The 20708-nt window shown below is 38.3% G+C and overlaps 1 protein-coding gene across 1 annotated transcript in view; it reads left to right on the top strand.

Annotated features, from left to right (window-relative positions):
• LOC117489797 (testis-expressed protein 264) overlaps window positions 1-20708 on the top strand; it is a 30030-nt gene extending 9322 nt beyond the window's left edge. Inside the window, exons 3-4 of the mRNA XM_034139332.1 lie at window positions 12125-12290; window positions 19001-20708. Of these exons, the coding sequence (XP_033995223.1) occupies window positions 12125-12290; window positions 19001-19272 (438 nt within the window). The 3' untranslated portion in view covers window positions 19273-20708. The remainder of the gene's footprint in view (window positions 1-12124; window positions 12291-19000) is intronic.

A 20708-nucleotide genomic window follows, 5' to 3' on the forward strand; every position in this document is an offset into this window, starting at 1 on the left:
AATAAAATATTTTTCTTCTTTCTTTGAAGGTCCTGTTGGGTTGGTGGGTATTTCTATATAAAGCTACACAAATATTTAAACTGAAAATATGGCTCACATTCAACAGAAGCAGCCTAACAGCTTAAACTGCTCTAAATCGGTTTCTTTTATTGAATAAAGCATGCTGTTGATGGCTGACACTTTCAATATCCCAAGTGGGGAGACCTTTTCAAACAAGCTCATCAGCATTTAACATGCCTGGCTTGTCATGGCTGAATGATTTCTGTCTGTCAGACATTTGAGCCGCTGCCCCATGGTCGGGCCTGATATTTGCCCATTCAGACCATCGATCGGCCCCAGTGTTTTTCTTCTGTGCTTTGGCACTTTAGTGTTGGGCTGCATCACAGATGCCTTGGCATCTTGAGATTTGCTCCGAGCACGGTGGCCAGGCCTTCAGACTGGATTGGGGACCTGGGTTGTAGAATGTTATTGCTGACATTCAAAGATCTAAAGGTTTGTGAAAGGCAGACGATGGAACATTTGTTCGCTTCAGGGCACTGAAGTTTCTTGCCAGCACAGAGGTTCTGGACTGAATATAAAGCATGTTTTCCTTTATTCCTTAGAAATTGCCTTTTTTTAGCAACTGACACACATGGTGTGACAGGGATCATAAAGTCTTCCTCAGCACAATTGCTTTTAGGCATAAGGTGCTGGCTCTCACAGTTCTTATTAATGACATCCAAATGGCGTGGAGTGATGCAAAGCAGTTCACAGATGCTAGTCCGCAGGGCATGTTAAACATGCAGACTTTTGGCAAAAGGGGACATACATTCAGAAAGGTCATAAAAGGTTGTGAGGTTTATGTGCCTGAATTATGGTAGCAGTGTCAAAGGCTGAACGATTTAGAGTCCGGTTCAATTATAATTCTGGATGGTGTTTAACTTTAGAAATATTATTATCAAGTAGAAAGAGGACCTATTCATTCAGACAATGTATTCTCATTGGAGGTTAAATCCAAAGCTCCTTAGGATGTTTTCCATGCGGACCGTTTGGAGCTATATAAGTGTTCAGGAGTTGTACACATTTATTTTTACCTTGATTTATTGAAAAACTTGTATAAGGCTAAGTCTAAACGAAAAATGCCTTTTCAACTCTTTTAAATCACATTCCCAATCAAATTATTAGGATTAATTTCACAATACAAAGTATTGTCAGTAGTAAGGTATGAACTGGTAGAGTATCAGACCTGTTTCTGTTAAAACACTTTTGCTGTGTTTTCTTTTTCTAAGAAACTTATCTTGGGAACCGGAGGGTGGCCGGTTCAAGTCCCCAAACAGACCAAAGCAGGTAGTGTGGACTGGTACTTAGAGATCTCCCAGTTCACCTCCTGGTGCCCTTGAGCAAGACCCCCAGACCCCCCCACTGTTTAAATGCAGGGATCAAAATTCACTGTGTGTGCTGTGCTGTGTACCTGAGATGTGTGTCACAGATAAAGAGGGTTTTCTAGAGTACTATTGTCTTAGAAGTATCCTCCTGAATCATCCATTTCTAATTATATACCCTCAGACCATCTATCATTTCTGTGAAGAATTTCAAGTATCCCATTTGTTAAATATCCCACTTATCTCTCATAATCTTTTTTTACAAATTCCCTCCGAATGTCATGTAATCACAAACAACAGTCATTGCATATAGTCAAAAGTATGTAAATTATATGAACTCCGTAAGGAGTTTTAAAAAGGAAAATAAGTGCCTTATTACCCATAATGCAATACAAATGAGGGTGAACGCTTAGTTTAAGACCTCAGACATTCTATCAGCAGTGTTTATTTCTTCTGAGGATGAGGGCAATTTAGTTGTTATAAAGTCAATACCTCTGGTATGTTGTTTTATTACTGACCAATTCATTATATTAATGAACCCAAGTGTTTTTGGCCTCTTTCTTCAAGTATTTTACATCGTGATCGTGCAAGCCCATTCCCATGGGTTGCTCTGTGGAGTTTGCCCGTCAAATGTTCAAACATGGCTTTTATCCTCCAACAGCTGGGAATCTACAGTTGGTAGTAAATGTCACATCTACATATGATTGATCTGATTCAAACTTTACCCTCTTTGCACTGTCGCTCTGAATTAAGATCAGGCAGTGGAGCACCATTTTAGAAGTATAGTTATTTTTGGATATGGGACAAATAGTTTGGGGCCAGCAGCCATCTTATCAATCACTTAGGATATGAAAATGTAGCTATTGCTTAAAAGATGTACACTGTCTACTCTGATGTTATCAGTATGTGATTGTGTGCTTTTTATTTTCTCCCTGGTTTGTCCTGCTCATGGAGTGAAGGTATGTTTAAGAAGTTGACTGGAGTAGCTCTGCAAATAACCATTGTGGCCACACACACACGCACACGCACACGCACACGCACACGCACACGCACACGCACACGCACACAGACTCATCATCTTGTCTTGGCTAAAATATTCCAACAATTTAGTTGTGTCTTTTGTTGAAATACACATGCAAATTAAATGAATTTGCTCTGGTGTCCTCTTGAGGGATTTTCTGAAAAGCAATCCAAGAGGCAATTTTGAACCATTCAAGTATAAGCCTGGACAAGAGGGTGGGGGCACCAGAGGTTGGAACCTCACTAAGATAACTACAGAAAATGGGAAAGATAAAAAAAGGGGGCTTAAGACTTAACTACTTTATTCAGCTCAGTGACTTTCAAACGGTCCTTGTTCATTTGTCAGGGCTGAGTAAGTCTGTGTAAAGAGGGTTGTTGCTTGAGTGACACCTGGATTGTTCGTCCTGGCACTCATGCCGGCAGCCCCTTTGAACTGCTTTTTCCCTTCAGGGCTTTGAAATGAAATGTAGACTATAAAGGGGCTATAGAGATACGATGTTCCATTATCCCTTCCTCTTTGTGAAACAATAGGACTCTTAGAAATCGTCTGAAAAGACAGTAGTACTATTGAGGAAACATTATTGCACTGCTGTGTTCACATTGAAAATAACAATGCGATAAAGCATAAGAGGATGATTTAAGGCTAACAACTTCACATCTATCCAGGCACTACAGATAAAAACGTGCCTCTTGGCTAATTCTACCATCTTACAGTAAGTAATATGCACAGAGAAATGAACTGAAAAAGAAAAGAGAAAAAAACATGCGATTTAAATGAAGTGTTATTTGCAATGGGAAGTAAATTGCTCGTGAGAGCAGGGTAGCAGGCCACAGATGGAGTGGTATCCTCCATAATCTTACAGATCACTGTCATTAACACACAGGCTTCAGGAAGCGGTCAAATGTCGCCCTGAATTACATGTTCTTGTTGCCACTGACTGCTATTGTTGGCTTTGCAGTGCCCCTTGATCCACACATTAAAGTCGTTTAACAGCTGGAGCTATATAGCAGTCATCAAATGGCAAATTCATGCCTAAAGTCAGTGTTGCACTTTTTCTCACTTAAAGAAATACTGAAATCTGATGAATCTGCCTGTTGAGGATGATCCAAGTCTTTTACTGAAAATACATGTATTATGGGTGTGAAGTAAGAAAGAAGTCACCATGTCTCTGTTGCTCTGCTTTTCTTCTTAATGATACATTATCAGCTAGTAGCATTACACACCAGAATCTCCAACCAAGCTTTTTTAATCATACAAAAATTAAATATTGACCATCTGTAGTCAAATTGTATTTGAGTGCAGTTTATGAAGTTAAGTAATCTTAATACCAGTGGGACTCGGCAGTCAAGTCTTGGCGGCGGTTCATTTCCATTTTCCAGTTTCTGTTTTCTCTGTGATCCAAAACAAACTGCTGTGGGATAAGATGGAAGGTCTTGAGGTCATGTTATCTGTCTCTGTTCACTGCAGCCACTGAAAGCCGGTTGTCATTAGCAACCATCAGGCGACTATTACCTTTTGAAGTATTTTTAACAGTTGATATTGTCCCTGTGGCATTTAGCACCAAAATATGTCGGTTCTTGAATCTGAAATGATGGATGTTATCTTTCTGTTGCTACAATTCATTGTCTGATCTAGGTTTTATGAAATATAACTGGTGCATATGTCTTCTTCACATGCATTGAACCATTGCTGACTGCAATCTGAACTCAAACATGTGGCAAATTTGACAAGGATGACCCTGAAAAGACAACTGGACTGAGACAGAGACTGCTCTTGCATTTTTATAGCACAAGTTCAAAAGAATCAGAACCATTACTGTAAAGCTAAAGAGGCACCCACAGTTAACCTTGAACTCAGTTGAATTGGAAAATGTATTATAGATGTATTATTTAAATGGATGTTATTCATCTGTGAAACCACACATCAACCATAATCCTCACTTACCCTGGGATGAGGACACATATTTGAATTACCTTGGAAAGTTGGTATATTGCATTTACCTTAAAGGAATATCTCTAGTGCACCCAATACGGGTGGCCTGCTAAGGCGGTCTTATACAGTATATTTGTCAATGGCTTCCGTTGCTTGTCTTGTCAAGAGGCCAAGATGTTCTGCCTTTTATGTAAAACAGCCTTGTTCAAAGTCCAGCAGCAAACCATATTTGTTGACTTTTTCCAAAGACAATAAATGGTTTTATCACTTTCCAGATGCAAAAGTCACAAGATATAGAACAACCTACATTGTAACAAATAAAGGTAATTTAGGAATTACAAACTTACCTTCAGACATAGGCAGTTATTTTCTTGGAAGTCGAAAGTTTGCACATAGTAGAAACACACTTGAATGGATTGTACTCAAAGGTGGACCTGTGGAGTCAAAGAGAAAGGGCACCATAACGCCACTAGAGGTCAAAAACGTAACCGTATCCGATATGTGCAAAATGTTTTGGCACCCATGAGATCAGTTTTGTTGTTGTTGTGGGGTACTTACATCACTTTTTATAATTGTGTTATTGTCAAGTTAATGTATTTATATGTTGGATAAAGATTGTTCTTTAAGTACTTGCGTCTATTTGCATGTTTTTTCTTAATTTGCACTGTGTTGAGCTCTTCGGGCCGCCATATTTGCTACATTTCTCCGGCTTAGGAAATGGTAAATTACACAAAAAGACCCTGGTTTGTAGATGATCTGATTGTTGTACAATGGCTGGGATCACTTTTCCCGATGTTTGTCCCATCATGTGACCACTTTACCGCTGCCAGCATGATGTACACTTCCTTTAGCTTTCTCCTTAGCAGACAAGGAGCCGTTGTTTAGTCAGTAGTTGTTGTTTGTATCCGTCTAGGTACTGAAAGATCATTCTTTGGCTGTTTTTCTCTGAACAAAATCTCTATTTTTCCCATCTATCTCCCCAAGGGCAGCAGCTCTTCACTTTTCTCCATCAAGTTATACCTTCCTTATCTCATCTAGGCATACTCTTTCTCTTTAATATATACAGGAAGTGCAATGCCCCCTGGGATTTGGTGTCACTTTGCTATTCTTAGTCACAGTCAAATGCAGGAAAATGCTAACAGTTTTGATGCATTCCCTTAGTATTCCTGTAACATATACTTATCACCACATTCATGAGCTCTACAGCCGATACATGTAATTATATGATTTGATAATATGTATTTTTAGATAAAATGTATAATATAAGAAATAAGAATATGAGTTTATCAAAAATTCCGATAATATGACTTGACTACTTCATTGCATTCTACATGAGCAGCATTATCTCCACCCACTTCCTTCCTATGTTATAGTTGCACACCACGTCGAGTCTGAATAACATGGCAGCCTAGGTGTTCACCATTATCTGTAAAAGGGAGAGCTTTTGTGGCAACACAATGCAGGCGGGTTTTACACTGTTATAACATACAATACAATTGGTGTAATTGTTGATTATTTGCTTTCAATGATTTGACCTAGACTTCTGCTTTCAGAAGTAGTTATTTATTAAGTTATTACCGGAACTGATAATAATCCAATGCAGAGCCAATAATGTAATATAATACATTATTTAATATATATGATATATTTATATTTATATAGTCTTTTAAGTTACAACCAGCCCTTTGAGTGCAACCATAATGCTGATGTGGCCCGCGATGAAATTGAGTTTGACACCCCTGATCTAAGGTGATAAGATGGGGGGGAATTGTGCTCAAGAAAAATGGACCATGTTTGTTTGCCTTAAGAATAAAATGGTATGCATGTGTATGCACCAGATAAAGATAGATTCATGGAAATGCAAACTAGATGGGATTAATCAAGAGCCACCTGAAAAAAGCACATCTTATTTATTTGTGTGTTTGGGTTAAATGGCTACTCTAATAAATGTTGTTTCAACATTCAACTAATTCTACTTCAACTTCAGTCAGTTGCTGTCTCGAGAGAGAGATGAGTGATTCAACCAATGCACACAATACAATATCCATATTTTGATGGTCCTAAGTTCTTTTAAGGCTAAGATGGCATCCTTCTAGAGAGTGAGCAAACTTTAGTGAGTAACATTAGCCTTTTAAAGAGGACGACAAAAGCAACAGTAAAACACTGACAGGTCGTAAAACACCATTTGGGCCAGGGGATTTCTGAAAGAGGGTGACCCGTTAACACCGGGACAAACCCACCTCTCTTCTTCCAGTGTCAAAACACTTAACATCAAAGCATCTGTTTTCCCAAAGATTACAATACTTCCGAATAACATTTGTTAAAGGTTACATTTCACAAGGATTGCGTTAATTAAAGCTTTTGCATACAGTAGGTTTATTTATGTCAGTCTTGACTTCGTTGATTTGCCTCTACAGTGCTTTTTTTCGCTTTTTTAAATCCCTCCTCTGGTTCCCAAATGTATTCACTAGTGCCTCTTTATTGCACGGGTAAAACATCTCTTCTTTCAGGCAGTCTGTGCTTTGGTGTCCTCTTCCCCATAAACTCTCCACGCTCCACACTGGAGATAAATGTTCTCTTCTTCTGTCATTTAATTGCTGCTCGTAAGGGAAAACAGATTAGGAAACTGTGTACTTAGTAACTTCTCTTGACAAGAAAGGTCATACTTATAAACTTAAACATTTCATAATATAGAGAAAAGTATCGAAAATAATGATGTTGTAAACAATATTGAAATATTATATATATTTTTCGGAACAATTAAAAAGCTCTTAGCTTATAGTTAAAGGGAATCATATGCATATGGTGCTACACTGAAAGTGTACAGTGTCTTGTTAGATATTATTTGTGTCTGCTTTGAGCTGTTATATAATCTAAGAATTAAATAGTCTCCCATTATTGCACTTTTTAACTGTTATTTTACCTTTATTACAATCTAAGTCACAGTAAGCTGACCCAAATAAACAAACTTCAAATTACTTTGGCCTTCTCCAAATGTTGACTGATTGTCGTTTTTGCTGTGATTTATAAGACAAGAATTACAAACACAAACAGTTTTTCCAGAACAACCAAATCTTTGCATTTTTTTTTTTATTTGGCTCTAAAAGTTGTTTGCAATGTGGCCACACATCCTGGCTCTCAAAGACATCCAGTATCTAATCTCTAAGTCATGTAAAGTATTTACTCAAGATTCCGTTCAGAATCAGATAAGATTGTACGTGTAAATATCTGGCCCATTGACCAGTGCACTACCCGACTACAGCAAAAGCAATTGAATAAGATAAATCCATGGTTTGTATAATTATATATTAATGTGCGGTGTACATATATGACTTTTCAGGAAAAGTAGCCCATCAGGCGGAAACATATTGCTGTATTAAGCCACCGGGGGAGACCAGAAATATTGTTTTAGGGCTCTAAAAATACAGTTTCATTTATTTATCCAAAGGCAAAGTATTTGCACAGGGGTCCCGTGCAGATGTTGTTCCTCAGGCTACAAACCTTAAAAGAGAGGACACTTGCACATCCTCTTCTTCATGTAGACCATCCTTTACCAGTTCCCTCAGGAGCTACAGAAGAGTTTCTACAAATACACAGCTAGCATGAGAAAGTGCCTGAGAGGTGATTAAAGGTCTGTGTGCCTGTTTGTGTGATTGTTTTATGGTAATCCCTTACACTCTACACATTTCATTCTTTTTTTTATCTGTTGTTCATGCAGATTTCCTTTCACTGAATTTCCATAAGCAAAAAAAATAAGGTTTACTTATGTGTGACATGGGATTAAGCTCAAGCCATTAACAATCTGCCATTGTACTTTTGAATGGCCTGTGAAGTGAAACACTCCTGAAGATGTTTTTAAGAATATCTGCTTTTCTCCTCAATATTTGGAATTCATTCTGAAACACATTTATGGTTAAGGTTTATGGTCTCACTCTGTATATCAATATCTGTTGGCAATGGTGGACTTTAGTGAGCAAAGTTCTTATTTCTGCTTCTCTATTTTTGTTTTTTCCCCTCAAATGTTGAAACAATTCAATCAAAGTTAAGTGAGGTCGTGTTCGCTTGGCCTTGTAATTTCCCATGTCTATCTCCTTTATAATGTAATAATGTCTTCATGCCTGAGGAACAACATAATGTCTTTCTGTCTGTAAATATTGGTATCTCTCTGCGGTGGAGGTGGATGTGGAGCAAAATAAAAAGACATTCCTATGACCTTGTTGCTCTCGGCTGCCTTAAGTGCTCTCCTGAGGCCCTGATACTGCAGGAAAGGAGTTTGGAGAAAATCAAACAGAAATCAATAAATACACTAACCTCAATCCCCACCCCAATCACAAAAGCCAACCGTGCACAGTTTGTCTCAGCGATTCAGGTCTAATTTTTTTTTGCTTGACCTGTATCGTAGGCATTCAGTGCATAAGACACAGAGAAACCTACCTCACTGTATAGCTATAGGCTCACTGGGTTAGGTTGCTCTTTTTCTCACCTTGCAGTGATTGCATATATCAAAAAAGTATCATTCAGAATCAGAATTTAAAAACCACTGCAGGGCTGCAACTAGTGATTATTTATTCATCAACTTGTCTGCTGATTACCCTCTCAATCAATCAGTTAAATGTTTTAGTATCAGATGTCAGAAAACAAGGGACAAACGTTTTTCTTCACAGTTACGATGACCTAAAGCCTAGCACGATTTCTCCAAATCCATTGTTTTCTCACTGCAAACAGCAATGATTTTAGGCTGTAAATAGCTGTAGCAGTCAAGTCATGGTTATTGAATGCCATACCCCATTTATTGGCTTTTCTTCACTCATAGTTTAAACAAAATGCAAGCCTCTTATTTTTAAAGAACCACCTCCGTTATTAACCTCCTGGAGTACAATTTCTGCTAAGAGCACACACTTTAAAATGAACCCTGCCACTGAATATTAATCCATTCAGAATGAATTTGCATTTAGCATTCCTTTATTCTTCACTCACTTGTCTGGCCATCACTATTGGTCTGAACATGTAAGAAGCACTCACTCTAAAGCTCCTGTCAAAGAGTAGTCGAACTTCTTCATTAATGAAAAGAACATTTAAAAGTTGTATGTGCTGACACACTTTCTGCCTTCTGTTTTTGGAAGGAATTCACTTGAGGTGAGATACATTTTTTATGAATGTGAATTTGTTAGGCATTCATAGAAAGATTAGAAGAAAAATAGAACACATGAAACCTTCAAATATTCCGTTACAAATGCTGATGCACAGATCATAATTAAATCTGCTTCTTGCAAAAGCATCCTGAATGTTATCTAAAGAACAAACAACGTATGTAAGTAACTAAGTGGAATAAGGTGTCAAGAACTACAACAGGTCACAAAATCAAAAATGTTAACAATGACAAGGAAAGCCGATCTCAATCTTAACAAAAAAAGATCATCAGAAAGCAGCCACATTTTTTTGTTCAAGTCACAATAGTACACAATGTGGCAGAAGTGTCTATTAATGCCTTTTAGGGGTAAATGTAGTGCTTTTAATGACCATCCTAAGCATATACTGCTTTCATGCTTGGATCTTTAACATGGGCTATTAGACAGGGGAGTCTACTCTCATTTTGTACATCTTATTCTGCAGTACTGTAGTTTTAGTTTTCTCTCCAATCCTTAGTTGTGCAACATTGTATATTTGCATTGTACACTGTATATTAAAGCAAAAAACATTCTGACAAATCATAATTAGCCAGGGAAATGTTAACGCTGACACTCACAACGTAGCTGTTGTGGGATATATTTTATCTTCACATTCGATTTTTTTATTGATAGCATCTTAACTGCAAAATGAAACTTGTGAGTGTATGTCTGCTTGCATGCGTGCACCTCAACATGCCATATGTAGTAGTAGCTGATGAGGAAAGCCAATGAGGATACACAGATGTTCCTCTAGGGAAAGTGCACAAATAATTGATGCTTCTGAAATTAATGAAACTGACAATGTTGTTTCTGCAGACGACAACAATAGAAAAGTCACTTCTGTCATAGCCAGGCTGAGACACAGATGGTGAGCGAGATGATTGGCTGAAGTTTAAAAAGAAGCGAGCTGTCTACTAAAAAGAATATCTTATGTTTGTCTGTCAGTCTGCAAGCCTGATTATCAGATGCTTCGTGTGCGATGTTCCTGTAACTTAACTGTCAGCATCTCACTTTGCTTGAATATGGAACGTCAGCAGGGACTCCGATCTCCCAGGATCTGGCAAGAAATGATAACAATCTGAGCCTCTACTCTTGGAGAGATGTCATGAATTTGCCATGGTGTATGAAATGATTTATGGTCTTAAATACTGTACTGTGTAGTTAGAGACAGAGAGATGAAACACAGGGTTCAAAGAAGCAGGAATAGTGTGAGGTGTTAAAACACAAGTCTTCGTCATAATACAACCATTCTTTATTTCTCACGTTATGCACACATGCAACACCCTCTGAATCAACAGTAATTGTCTCCATAAGATAAATAATATTACTTGTGATTAAATGTAGAGTATAGCATCAGATGATTATCAACATGTCATTTATTTATTTGTTGAATTGCATCAAACAACACCTCACTTTGGCAATAGTAAAATGGACACACAGCAATGGAATCGGACAATTAAAGAGCCAATTAAAATAGATTACCTTAAAATAATTGATCCTGTTGAGATGCACTGTACTGCGCTGCAATGTCTTTGAAGCATTGCTTGACATTTAGCATATGCCAAAAGGGTGAAAGTAACAGAAATTGGATGAACATGAGCAGAATTACAAAACATGGTGTATGAAAGGTTAATGAGCCCAGAGAACTAAAGTGGTATCTGTCATGTGAGACTTCCCACTTCTAGAGGAGTGAGATAAGTAACAGAAGACGATCAGCAGGCAGAGTGTGGAACATTCATGGAGACAGATTGTAGGCATCTCAGATGTGTTGCATCACATTTGGGGTGTGAAGACGGGAGAAAAGGGTGCATGTTTGTTTAGCTGGTGTAGGGTGAGGTTCCCACACATTATATCAATTAATTTTCTCTCACTGTTGACAACACACTGATTTATGGGATTATCGGCATGTCTGTGCTTGTATCCTACTATAGTGTTTCATCTGTCCATATCATGTAAATGTATGGGTGTTGTTGGGAAAATACTGAATGTACTCTTCTAATATCAGAGTAGCACATGATAACAAAGGGCCTACGTAGCTGTGTACGTAACCGGATGTATGATTACCAAGAAGAGCGTCAGGACACACTGTTTTAGGCATATGATAGCTATGTGACAACGATTAACATGATGTTTCAGCCTCTATGGAGATAGACATACTGTCATGTGTATTGCTTACGCAGGCCTTAGCTAATCTGAACTAAGCACAGAATACTGCTTTGAACCGGTATTCTGCATATTGTGACTGAATAACACCCTCTCCTGTATATAAGCATGTGAAGGACACTGTTCGGGAACTATTTTGTCCCATGCAGCTCTGTATGTGATCACTACTTCCATTCTAGCAAGGATAATAAATACATGTATCCTGATATTGAAGCTCAAGCTGGTGACGAGTGATATTTTCCTAACAGTTGTAAACACAGAGAAACATTTCCAGTGTTAAACAATGTTAATGGGACTCTTTTTTATAATTTATAGTAATACAATTGCACCTTAAATGTTCAACTATTAATTTGATTGAATTGTGCAGCTTCATCCCAACAAACACCTAATTTAAAGGAACCCTATATGTTAGTGTTATGTATTATGTTTGTTTTAAATAATGAGGTTTCTTTTTAAATCACCAAAATTATCTCTTGCAGGAAAGGCGGCTGTGTGCACACCCATTCCTCGAGATCTACCGAGAGCGTCAGATCCTGTTCATGGCCCCCTTGGCCCGGCAAGACGATTTCTACGTGCGAGAAGTCCGAAAGGCAGAGAGGAGGCTGTCCGAACAAGAGGAATTGCACAGTGACTCAGACGTCTCAGGTACGTGGACTTCTTGCTGTACTACATAAGAACATAATTGTCTTTTGTACGAACAGGCTCATAGGCTATTGGTGTTCAAAGCCCTGTTAATCTACACAGGACCGGCTTGTGAGTCTTACTGCTGGAAACCATGGGCAGTGTCGCTCAATAACCATTATTATTATATGATGATAATTGGAAATTAAGCTTAGTCCGTCTGTTTGTTTGTCACTTTTGTTACCAAAATGCACCCCTTGAGTCAAATTTGGTAAATGATTATGCCAACAATTGCAGTTTAACTTTTTTTCATTTTGATTAGTGCCTTCTATATTCATGAAACATCTTTAAAACAGATGTCTGCAGTGCAACATTTATGGTTATTAGATTAAGTCAATCCTGAATCAAAGCGATCCCATTTTCCGTTTTTTGGCCACCTGACAAATTGAGGTCTCTCTGTTTTGGCAATGCTAGTGGTTCCAGAAATGAAGTTGATGAGAGCAGTAAGAGTGAACCCAAACATCAAAGTTGCAGGCCGTAAAACAAACTGAAACTGTTAGTAACTCTTTGGAGAACTGTGATAATTATCTTCTGTCACAACAACTGACCCTTTTTACTCTTTGTAAGTTTACTACTTTTTAATCATTGTTGCTATAAAAACATTGATAAGTGGTGCCTTAAGCATTTTAATAGCAACCAAGACACATTTCAAAACATTTGAAATTGGCTATAAATACCCTAGAATTATATATAAAAAGCTTTCAGTCTGAAAGTTTTCTCCATCCGTTAAATCTAGTCAGACACTTTTTCATAGCCATTAGAAAGCAGCATGTTAGGCACCTGGGTTTTGGCTTAGGCAACAAGCCATGGAGATGCTTGGGTGGGACCATGGGGAATTTGACCCTTTTGCTACTGCTGTTTTGTTTATGAGCTGCCCTGCGGAAGCATACTGTGATTGACACCTTCCTAGGTGTTAATGAAAAGCCCAGATACAACAGCTTCAGGTGCAACTGTGCAGCCACTCACCAGAGGCTGTCCACAGCTATACGGACACCACTGGGAGTCTTGCTTTCAATATTAAAGATTCACTTTAGCACAGTTCTACTTGACATTCATTCACCTTCACGAGATGTAATGCTTGAGAAGGAGTGTTTTGAAGAGTCAATTTGAAGTGAGATGAAGCAAGTCTAATCATGAGTTGTCATGGATTCTGAAAATAAGCCTTTTTGATGATAACAGTCTCGTAGCACCTTCCTGCTTCCAGCTGTGTGGCAGAGGCCATTTTGTTTAATGCAGTTCAATACATGCAGACCATAATCAATCCAAATATAGCCCAGCTGAGACTTGAAATACACATATACACAGAAATATAACCACATAAAACACAACAATTCACTCAGGGGACAACATGTTACAGTATATATTTCATTATGAACATGTTGTTGAAAGAAGATAGAAAGGGAAACATGTCTCCATGATGACACACACAATCACAAACTGAAACAATATCAGCAACGCTCTTGCGGCTGGTAATGACTCATTTTGCGTGAACAATTAATCAGTCGGTCACCCCAACACGTGTTGTTACCCTTATATTTGTTTGACCCTTGACATTGGCGTCACATACAGTGCCTTAAAAGTCCATCTGGATCTCCTCTCTTGCCTCAGAGATGAGCTGAATGTGTTGTTGTCATGACTGGGAATGGTAATGTGACAGGCAGCCATGCTCCTGTCACAGTAGCATCAACTGGACCAGGTCAGTGGAGCATTCAGGAAACTGGAGGCCTCTTTGGTCCATTGACCCCAAACAAACCCATCTGATCCCCACTACCCCCCCATACCGAGCCTGTCTTAGTGACCGGATCAACCCCCAGACTCATCATTCTTGCCTGCTCACTGTCAGACAGCGATGTAGAAAATCATCATTCTCTAACATTCTCTGAGGATCCACACAAGTCTCAGAGTTGATGTATTTCAACATTTCATTCTAGTTGGACTTTAGCAGGTTTACTACAAGTTTGTGTTAGTTGTCACCAGAGATATTTAAAGTCTTATGTAGCCAGCCAATGCCAAATATCAAGATTTGTCAAAACAAGTATAGAATGAATTCTCAAGTCCGAGTCACACATTTTCTGAATTAAATTGCAAATCTGTCATGTCTCACCATTAAAATGTATTAAAATGACATTTTAAGATTATCCTCTTAAGGAACAGTTTGACATTTTGGGAAATACATTTGTTGTGATTTTGCTGGATGAGAATATACCAGACTCATACCTATCTGTTAAATTAAAAGCTGTTGCCAGTAGCTTTTAACTTAAAGGTAGGATAGGTAATTCACTTCACTTCAGAATTTTTTTTTATGTTCCATGGAATGCTCTTAACATCCCGATAGCAATGAATACATTAAATGCTTTGACAATAAATACATTAAAAAATGTCATTTGTGGAAGCCGTGGCGCTGTAAAAAGCACGACCAATCATTTTAGCCGGCCCGGCTAAAATAACTGGATGGCCTACCTGCCTGTCAGCCTTCCATCTGTGCACAAACTTATCTCGTGCCCTCATTGGTCATGTGCGCGTTCGTGTGTGTTGGAGGAGGGGCTCTGTAAGGAAGTCTGAAGGAAGGGGCAGATTTTTTCCGGTTGTGTTCTTTCAAATTCTAGCGCACTCGAGCTGGTTTCTCCATTCTTACCTACCCTACCTTTAATTTAGCAATAATTACTGTGCAGGGATAAACGGCTACTCTTACCCCAGAAAAAACATTCTCAAAGATCTACCATTTAACTATCATTACCATTTAGTTATATTTAGTTTGTTTAATCTGTACACTAACAGCAATGAAGAAAAAGACAGGATGTGTTTTTAGAGAGTTACCGGCTATGATATATTTCTTGGCTTGCTGCAGTGACTTCCTCAGTGTCCTCACCCTAAGGTTGCCAGGCAACAAGCAGAGAGTGACCAATTAATAATAGCATGTTAAATAATGCGCTTTTGATAGGGCTGGTCAGCAGATTCTTTTTATTTTATTGTTTATTTGAACCGGGACAGTGCACATTAATGAACATTTTAAACAAAATAATGTTTTTAAATGAGCCGGATTTTAGCTTTGAGCTAGTTTCCATCCGCAGTCCCGTCACATACTTTTTTTTAAACTTTGGACACAGTCTGACTGTCTCTCCCTACTTTCAAACGTTCTGCTTTAGCTAACTACTTTACAGACATGCGTGATATTCTCTAGCGTATTTTCTAAAAATCGATGAACTACTCCTTAAAAGCTCCTTTAGACAACAGTGGACTTAAGCCTTCATATGAGAATGACATTCCTAAAAGGTAAGGGTGAGTTTGTTCATCTTAACCTGCTGAAGTTCTGCAGCAACCATCTCCGTCTCATTCCAATAATAGAAGATGTACTGCCACTCACAGGCATGTAGAGACCAATGCCTGAAGGCGCTATTAAACCCCTCCAATCAAATGCAGTGAAAGTTTGCACCTTAAGAAAATGAAGCTATCATTCCTAATGTCTCTTCCCATCCAAATGGGAATTTTCTTCCCATTGACTGATTTCATTTTGCGTCTTGCTTTAGGCATTCAACCAGCAAAGGAAAACCAACACGAGACCTAACGTGTGGTCTATTGGAGCTCATATGCATATTTTAAATGTTGTACTTCATTTCACTTTTGGCTCCATCAATCTCATGCACCTGGGGTGGATGGGAATTAACCAGAAGGAGCTTGTGCCTGCCATTCAAATATGTATGTTTTTATTTACATTTTGTATGCATATTATAAAGATAAATAAGAGTTATTTATAAAGTGTTCTTTGCGTTGAGCACTGATTTGCATGCCTGTTTTTTTCATGCATGCAACTGTGAAATTCATCATAGTCTGATGCAGTCAGATGCAATGTTATCATCTGGAATAAATAATATATAATTTAATCAGCTTTGCAATGTACATGCAATTAGTTTGAGTTCGAGCTCCTGTTTGTTCCCTCCTGGCCCCAGTCTCATATTCTTTGTCAACATGATACGATTTCCAATATCTCTCTCATCTTTTTCTAATATCATATTGTGGGCATGTGGCACAACGGTGTGATCCTTAAGCTCTTTTATGTTTTGACTAAGTGCATTACAGCACTACAGCGAGCATAGTGCTTGCTGGGAGTCTATTAACTTGAGCTCAGAAGTGTGACACTCAAAGCGTCCCTGGAGCGTATAGTTCTGTTTTCTATCTTTGAAGTTTAATAAGGAATAACATTCTCGCTTTGCCATTCGGTCTCTCAAGAGCTCCTCGCAGTAACTGACCAAGTGAGCAGCAATTTTTATTTGTCGTATTTCTTGTTGGAAATCTATGACTTTGTTTAGGTTACAACAAATGCTTGGATGGAAGAGGAAATACATTTGTTGATTGTTAGTTGGTGATTTTGCAAAGTGGATTTGGTAATTTATGAAACACTTTTGTATGAGCTTAAAGGTCACCTATTATACAAAATCCACTTTTCCATGTCTTTTATACATCAACATGTGTCCCCTCTGTGTGAAGAGACTCTGAAAGTTTCAGGAAAAAAGATTCGCTCACTTTTTGTCCTGATCCATTTATATAAAAACCTGTCTGAAAATGAGCTGATCAGATTTTGGCCACTTTATGATGTCATAACGATTTTTTTGGGTTGTGTAACCGTTAGCCAATTACCATTAACCCCCCCCCTCCCCCCCCCCCTCCTTATTTTCATCTAAAGTAACAGACAAAGAATCAGCACTTTTGAAACAAGGCAAATTATGGGATGCTACAATACACGATCTGTTTGGTATTTGGAGCCAAACACTTCAGAGACATGTTTTGTATACTGTGAACTATAATATGATATATTGATGAAAAACAGTATAATAGGGGACCTTTAAAGCTTTATACTTGTTCATACATTGTTCCTCAATTGAAATGCATAGCTGGCAACCTGTCATTTTGTTAACTGGACAAATCTCAGCTACTTGTCTCATATCATAACCACCTATACAATGACAAAGCCTGCTTCTGTCTTCTGTCCACGACAAGCTTGCCTAATGTAAGGACATATCGATCTGAGAGGTGCTTTATGTGGAAGCACTCTCAGCCACACAAAGACAAAAGGTCAACAGAATGGCACACAGGTATGCAGTTGATCCTATTAATCTGCAAGGACCAAACTTCAAATCACTGTGAAGTCAAGTGATTGGGCTGTTAATCTCCAATTAAAGAGCAGAAGACCTTTATCTTACAGGAGTTTCTAAGCAACAACATTTCGGTGCCTATTTTGATTCCAGACTTTGAGTTGTAACACCACGTGTTGCTGCTCATCCCATAGTTCATAAACAACCAGAATTGTTTTGCAGTTTAACTTTATTAAGACTGTCTGATGTCTTGTTCACTAATCATTCTAAACTGAATTGAATGTGCAAGATGCAACAGTACTTCTCATGTTCAATATTTATGAAAATAACAAATGGATAAAGCATAAGACAAAAACAAGCTGGATGTGTAAGGGACCTGAAATCAATGAATAGCTAAATATATGTAACATGATCTCCATTAACTTTCTAGTATCCTCTAATTTAGTGGTTTTTCGGTTTTATTTACCATCAAAACATATAGTTACCATAAACATACAGAAAGAGAAGATAAAACTTGATAGTGACTGCTAAATTAAATATATTTGTGTTGGCCTATCTTTGACTGAACAGACTTTATCTCAAATACTATTGGATGAATTGCCATCACATTTGGAAAAGGTATTCATGGTTCCCAGAGGATGAATCTTAATGACTTTGGGGATCCCGTGACTTTTCCTTCAGCGCCAACATGAGGTTGACATTTGTGGTTTTGAGTGAAACATCTACACCACTATCGGATGGATGAAATTAATGTTGGTACAGACATCCATGTCTCCCTCAGGATGGATTATAATAAGTCTGGTGATCCCCTGACTTTTCACCAAGTGCCAGCATCAGGTCAAAACTTCAGCTCATTTACAGCTGCACTCTATGTTTAGAGCTAATAACCAAATGTTTGTACGTTTGCATGTGTGGTGACTATTTCCACTCAATATCACCGAAGGATTGGCTAAACTGGGTAAACAAATTGGACTTGTGTTATCTCCATTCACGACGAAGTTCTTAGCTTCCAATACCATTTTATTTATTTGTATTTATAGAAAAACAGCATGTGCACAGCTACACGGTCAAAACACTGTTGCTCTTCCCATTCCCAATCACCCACACCTGTGCCGGTGAGCTCACCTTAATACCCTGTGCCCCATTGCGCCATCTAGTGATCAAAACAAACAACAAAAACATACAAATGGGCACAACAGCATGCATACCTAAACATGGTAAACATTATACCATGTAAGCGTTAACTCTATATCTGGTATTTTCTAACTTATCATATCTTATTGGCTCCTTAATACTTAATATGCATTTCATTTGAAGTTACATGCTTTACATATATACATGTTTCTCCATACATTTCCAAATAATTCACCTTCTGCAGTCTGGAGTTAAATAAAGCACATGTTTGTTGAAGAAGAAACTCATATTCTATATTCATATCGCAGCCTAAATACAATCATGCAGATTTTGGTAACATCCCAGCACTGGATATTCTGGGCAGCGTAGCTTTCCTCATGTGGTGTTTGTTTGTAGAAGTCCTCTCACCATCTGTGCACCCCTCCCCCTTCTGTTTTATCACGGCTCTAGGTGCAGACTCCAACAGTGAGTACAGCTCAGGGAGTGGGGTTCTACTGTCGGACAGCAGGGAGACGTCCCTGGCGGCGTCCTCGGTCCCCTCAGTGCCTCTCCAGGATCAAGAGGAGAGAAACTACAATGGAAGAAGCTCCCGGGGAAACTCGTTTAAAGAGCTGGACTGGGAGCAGGAAAACAGAGAAGAGCAACTTCATGAAGACTCCAACCAGAAGAGCCCAGAGGCTCCCGCTCAGGAGTGGTGGGGGGCTGTTGGAGAAGAGGAGTAAAAGTTCAGTGAAGCATATTAGTTCAGGAAAGAGAGGAAAGGATTGAAATGTAAGAGGTTTGGAAATTACAATTACAAAAATGTGTCCCTCTTTGGATCTATGTCCAAAAGGAGAGACATTACAGGATAAGGGAGGCAGTATTTTGAACACTGAACAAATCCCATGAAAAGAATCAAACAATTATTCTGAATGATTTTTCACAGTCCCTAACCCTGAAAGCAAATTATTTACAAAAAAAAATCAATATTTTTAAAAATAGCTTATGAATGTCTGGTTTCTTTTTAAAATGTTTTATAAAAAGGTACATTTTCTTAAACAGCGCTTTAGTTTTTAGCTAATATTACTCAAACAGTAGTGAATCGTACATTTAATACTAAATGCATTTAGTGAGCACTTCCTGCAGCAGGAAAGTGTATTCAGGACCAGCTCTAAAGAAAACTACAGTGACCGTGTTCATTGTAATAAGGGACATGTCACACAGTCCAAAATAAGAAAATATAACCAGATGTATTAAATACTCTTTTAATTACAATTTTAAAATGAAAGTATTATAAACGTCCAGATGTTTCTGACAGAAAAAAAGCAACCACAAATCTCCAGAACTTATCCAGGTAGCCTGAGATTCTTGAAACATTTGTACAGAAAGTATGTCTATGTTTGTCCAAATGACAAGGAATGAACTGAGGACCTGTTATAAAAACATTTTACTTGAAAAGTCTTTAGTTTGCTGTACTGAGGTTAACCATTACTTGCATTTTAACCATTTTTGTTTCACAGACAAATGGAATTCTGTTACATTTTTAAGGACTTGGCAAAAGACATTGAAGTGACTGTATGAACATGGACCTCACAATGTGATCTATATTCTTTTGCTTGACTTTGCTTTTAAATATTGTGTTTGACAATGTGTTTGTCCCGTTAGAATTGTTCTGTGTATTTGTACAAGCCTGTGCAATTGCTTAGCTCTGTTGGTGATGGACATGTTTTGATATAAATGTTACCTCATCTCCAAAGAGGAAAGTGTGAGTGAATGCATAATTGCCTTATTTGTGAAATGAGCCCCTCTGAGATTGTGGACACGATTATGGTGAGTGTGTGGCCTGCTTCCATTATCAGTCAGAAAAGAGATGACAAGGCAAGTGAACTAAACATTCATATTAATTCCAATTATACTGAAAGCAAAGAAATCTCTGTGTGACTCTACCTTTTATTTACAGTCACTCTACACCTGCCCTCTCGCATCCCTAAATTATTCTCACACACTTATTCCCCTCATTCATTTCCTGTTCAGCCGTCTTATTATTTTACTTTCTGCCATCTGCTTTTCTTTGCACAGGCTAATTTCTGCTTGTTTTTCTTTCTACTTTTGATATTTTCTCTTCCCCTCTGAAATAAATATGGCAGGTGCATCCTGAAAGACCACCTGATGACCCACA

The sequence above is a fragment of the Trematomus bernacchii genome, unplaced genomic scaffold, assembly GCF_902827165.1.
Source record: "Trematomus bernacchii unplaced genomic scaffold, fTreBer1.1, whole genome shotgun sequence".
Classification (NCBI taxonomy): domain Eukaryota; kingdom Metazoa; phylum Chordata; class Actinopteri; order Perciformes; family Nototheniidae; genus Trematomus; species Trematomus bernacchii.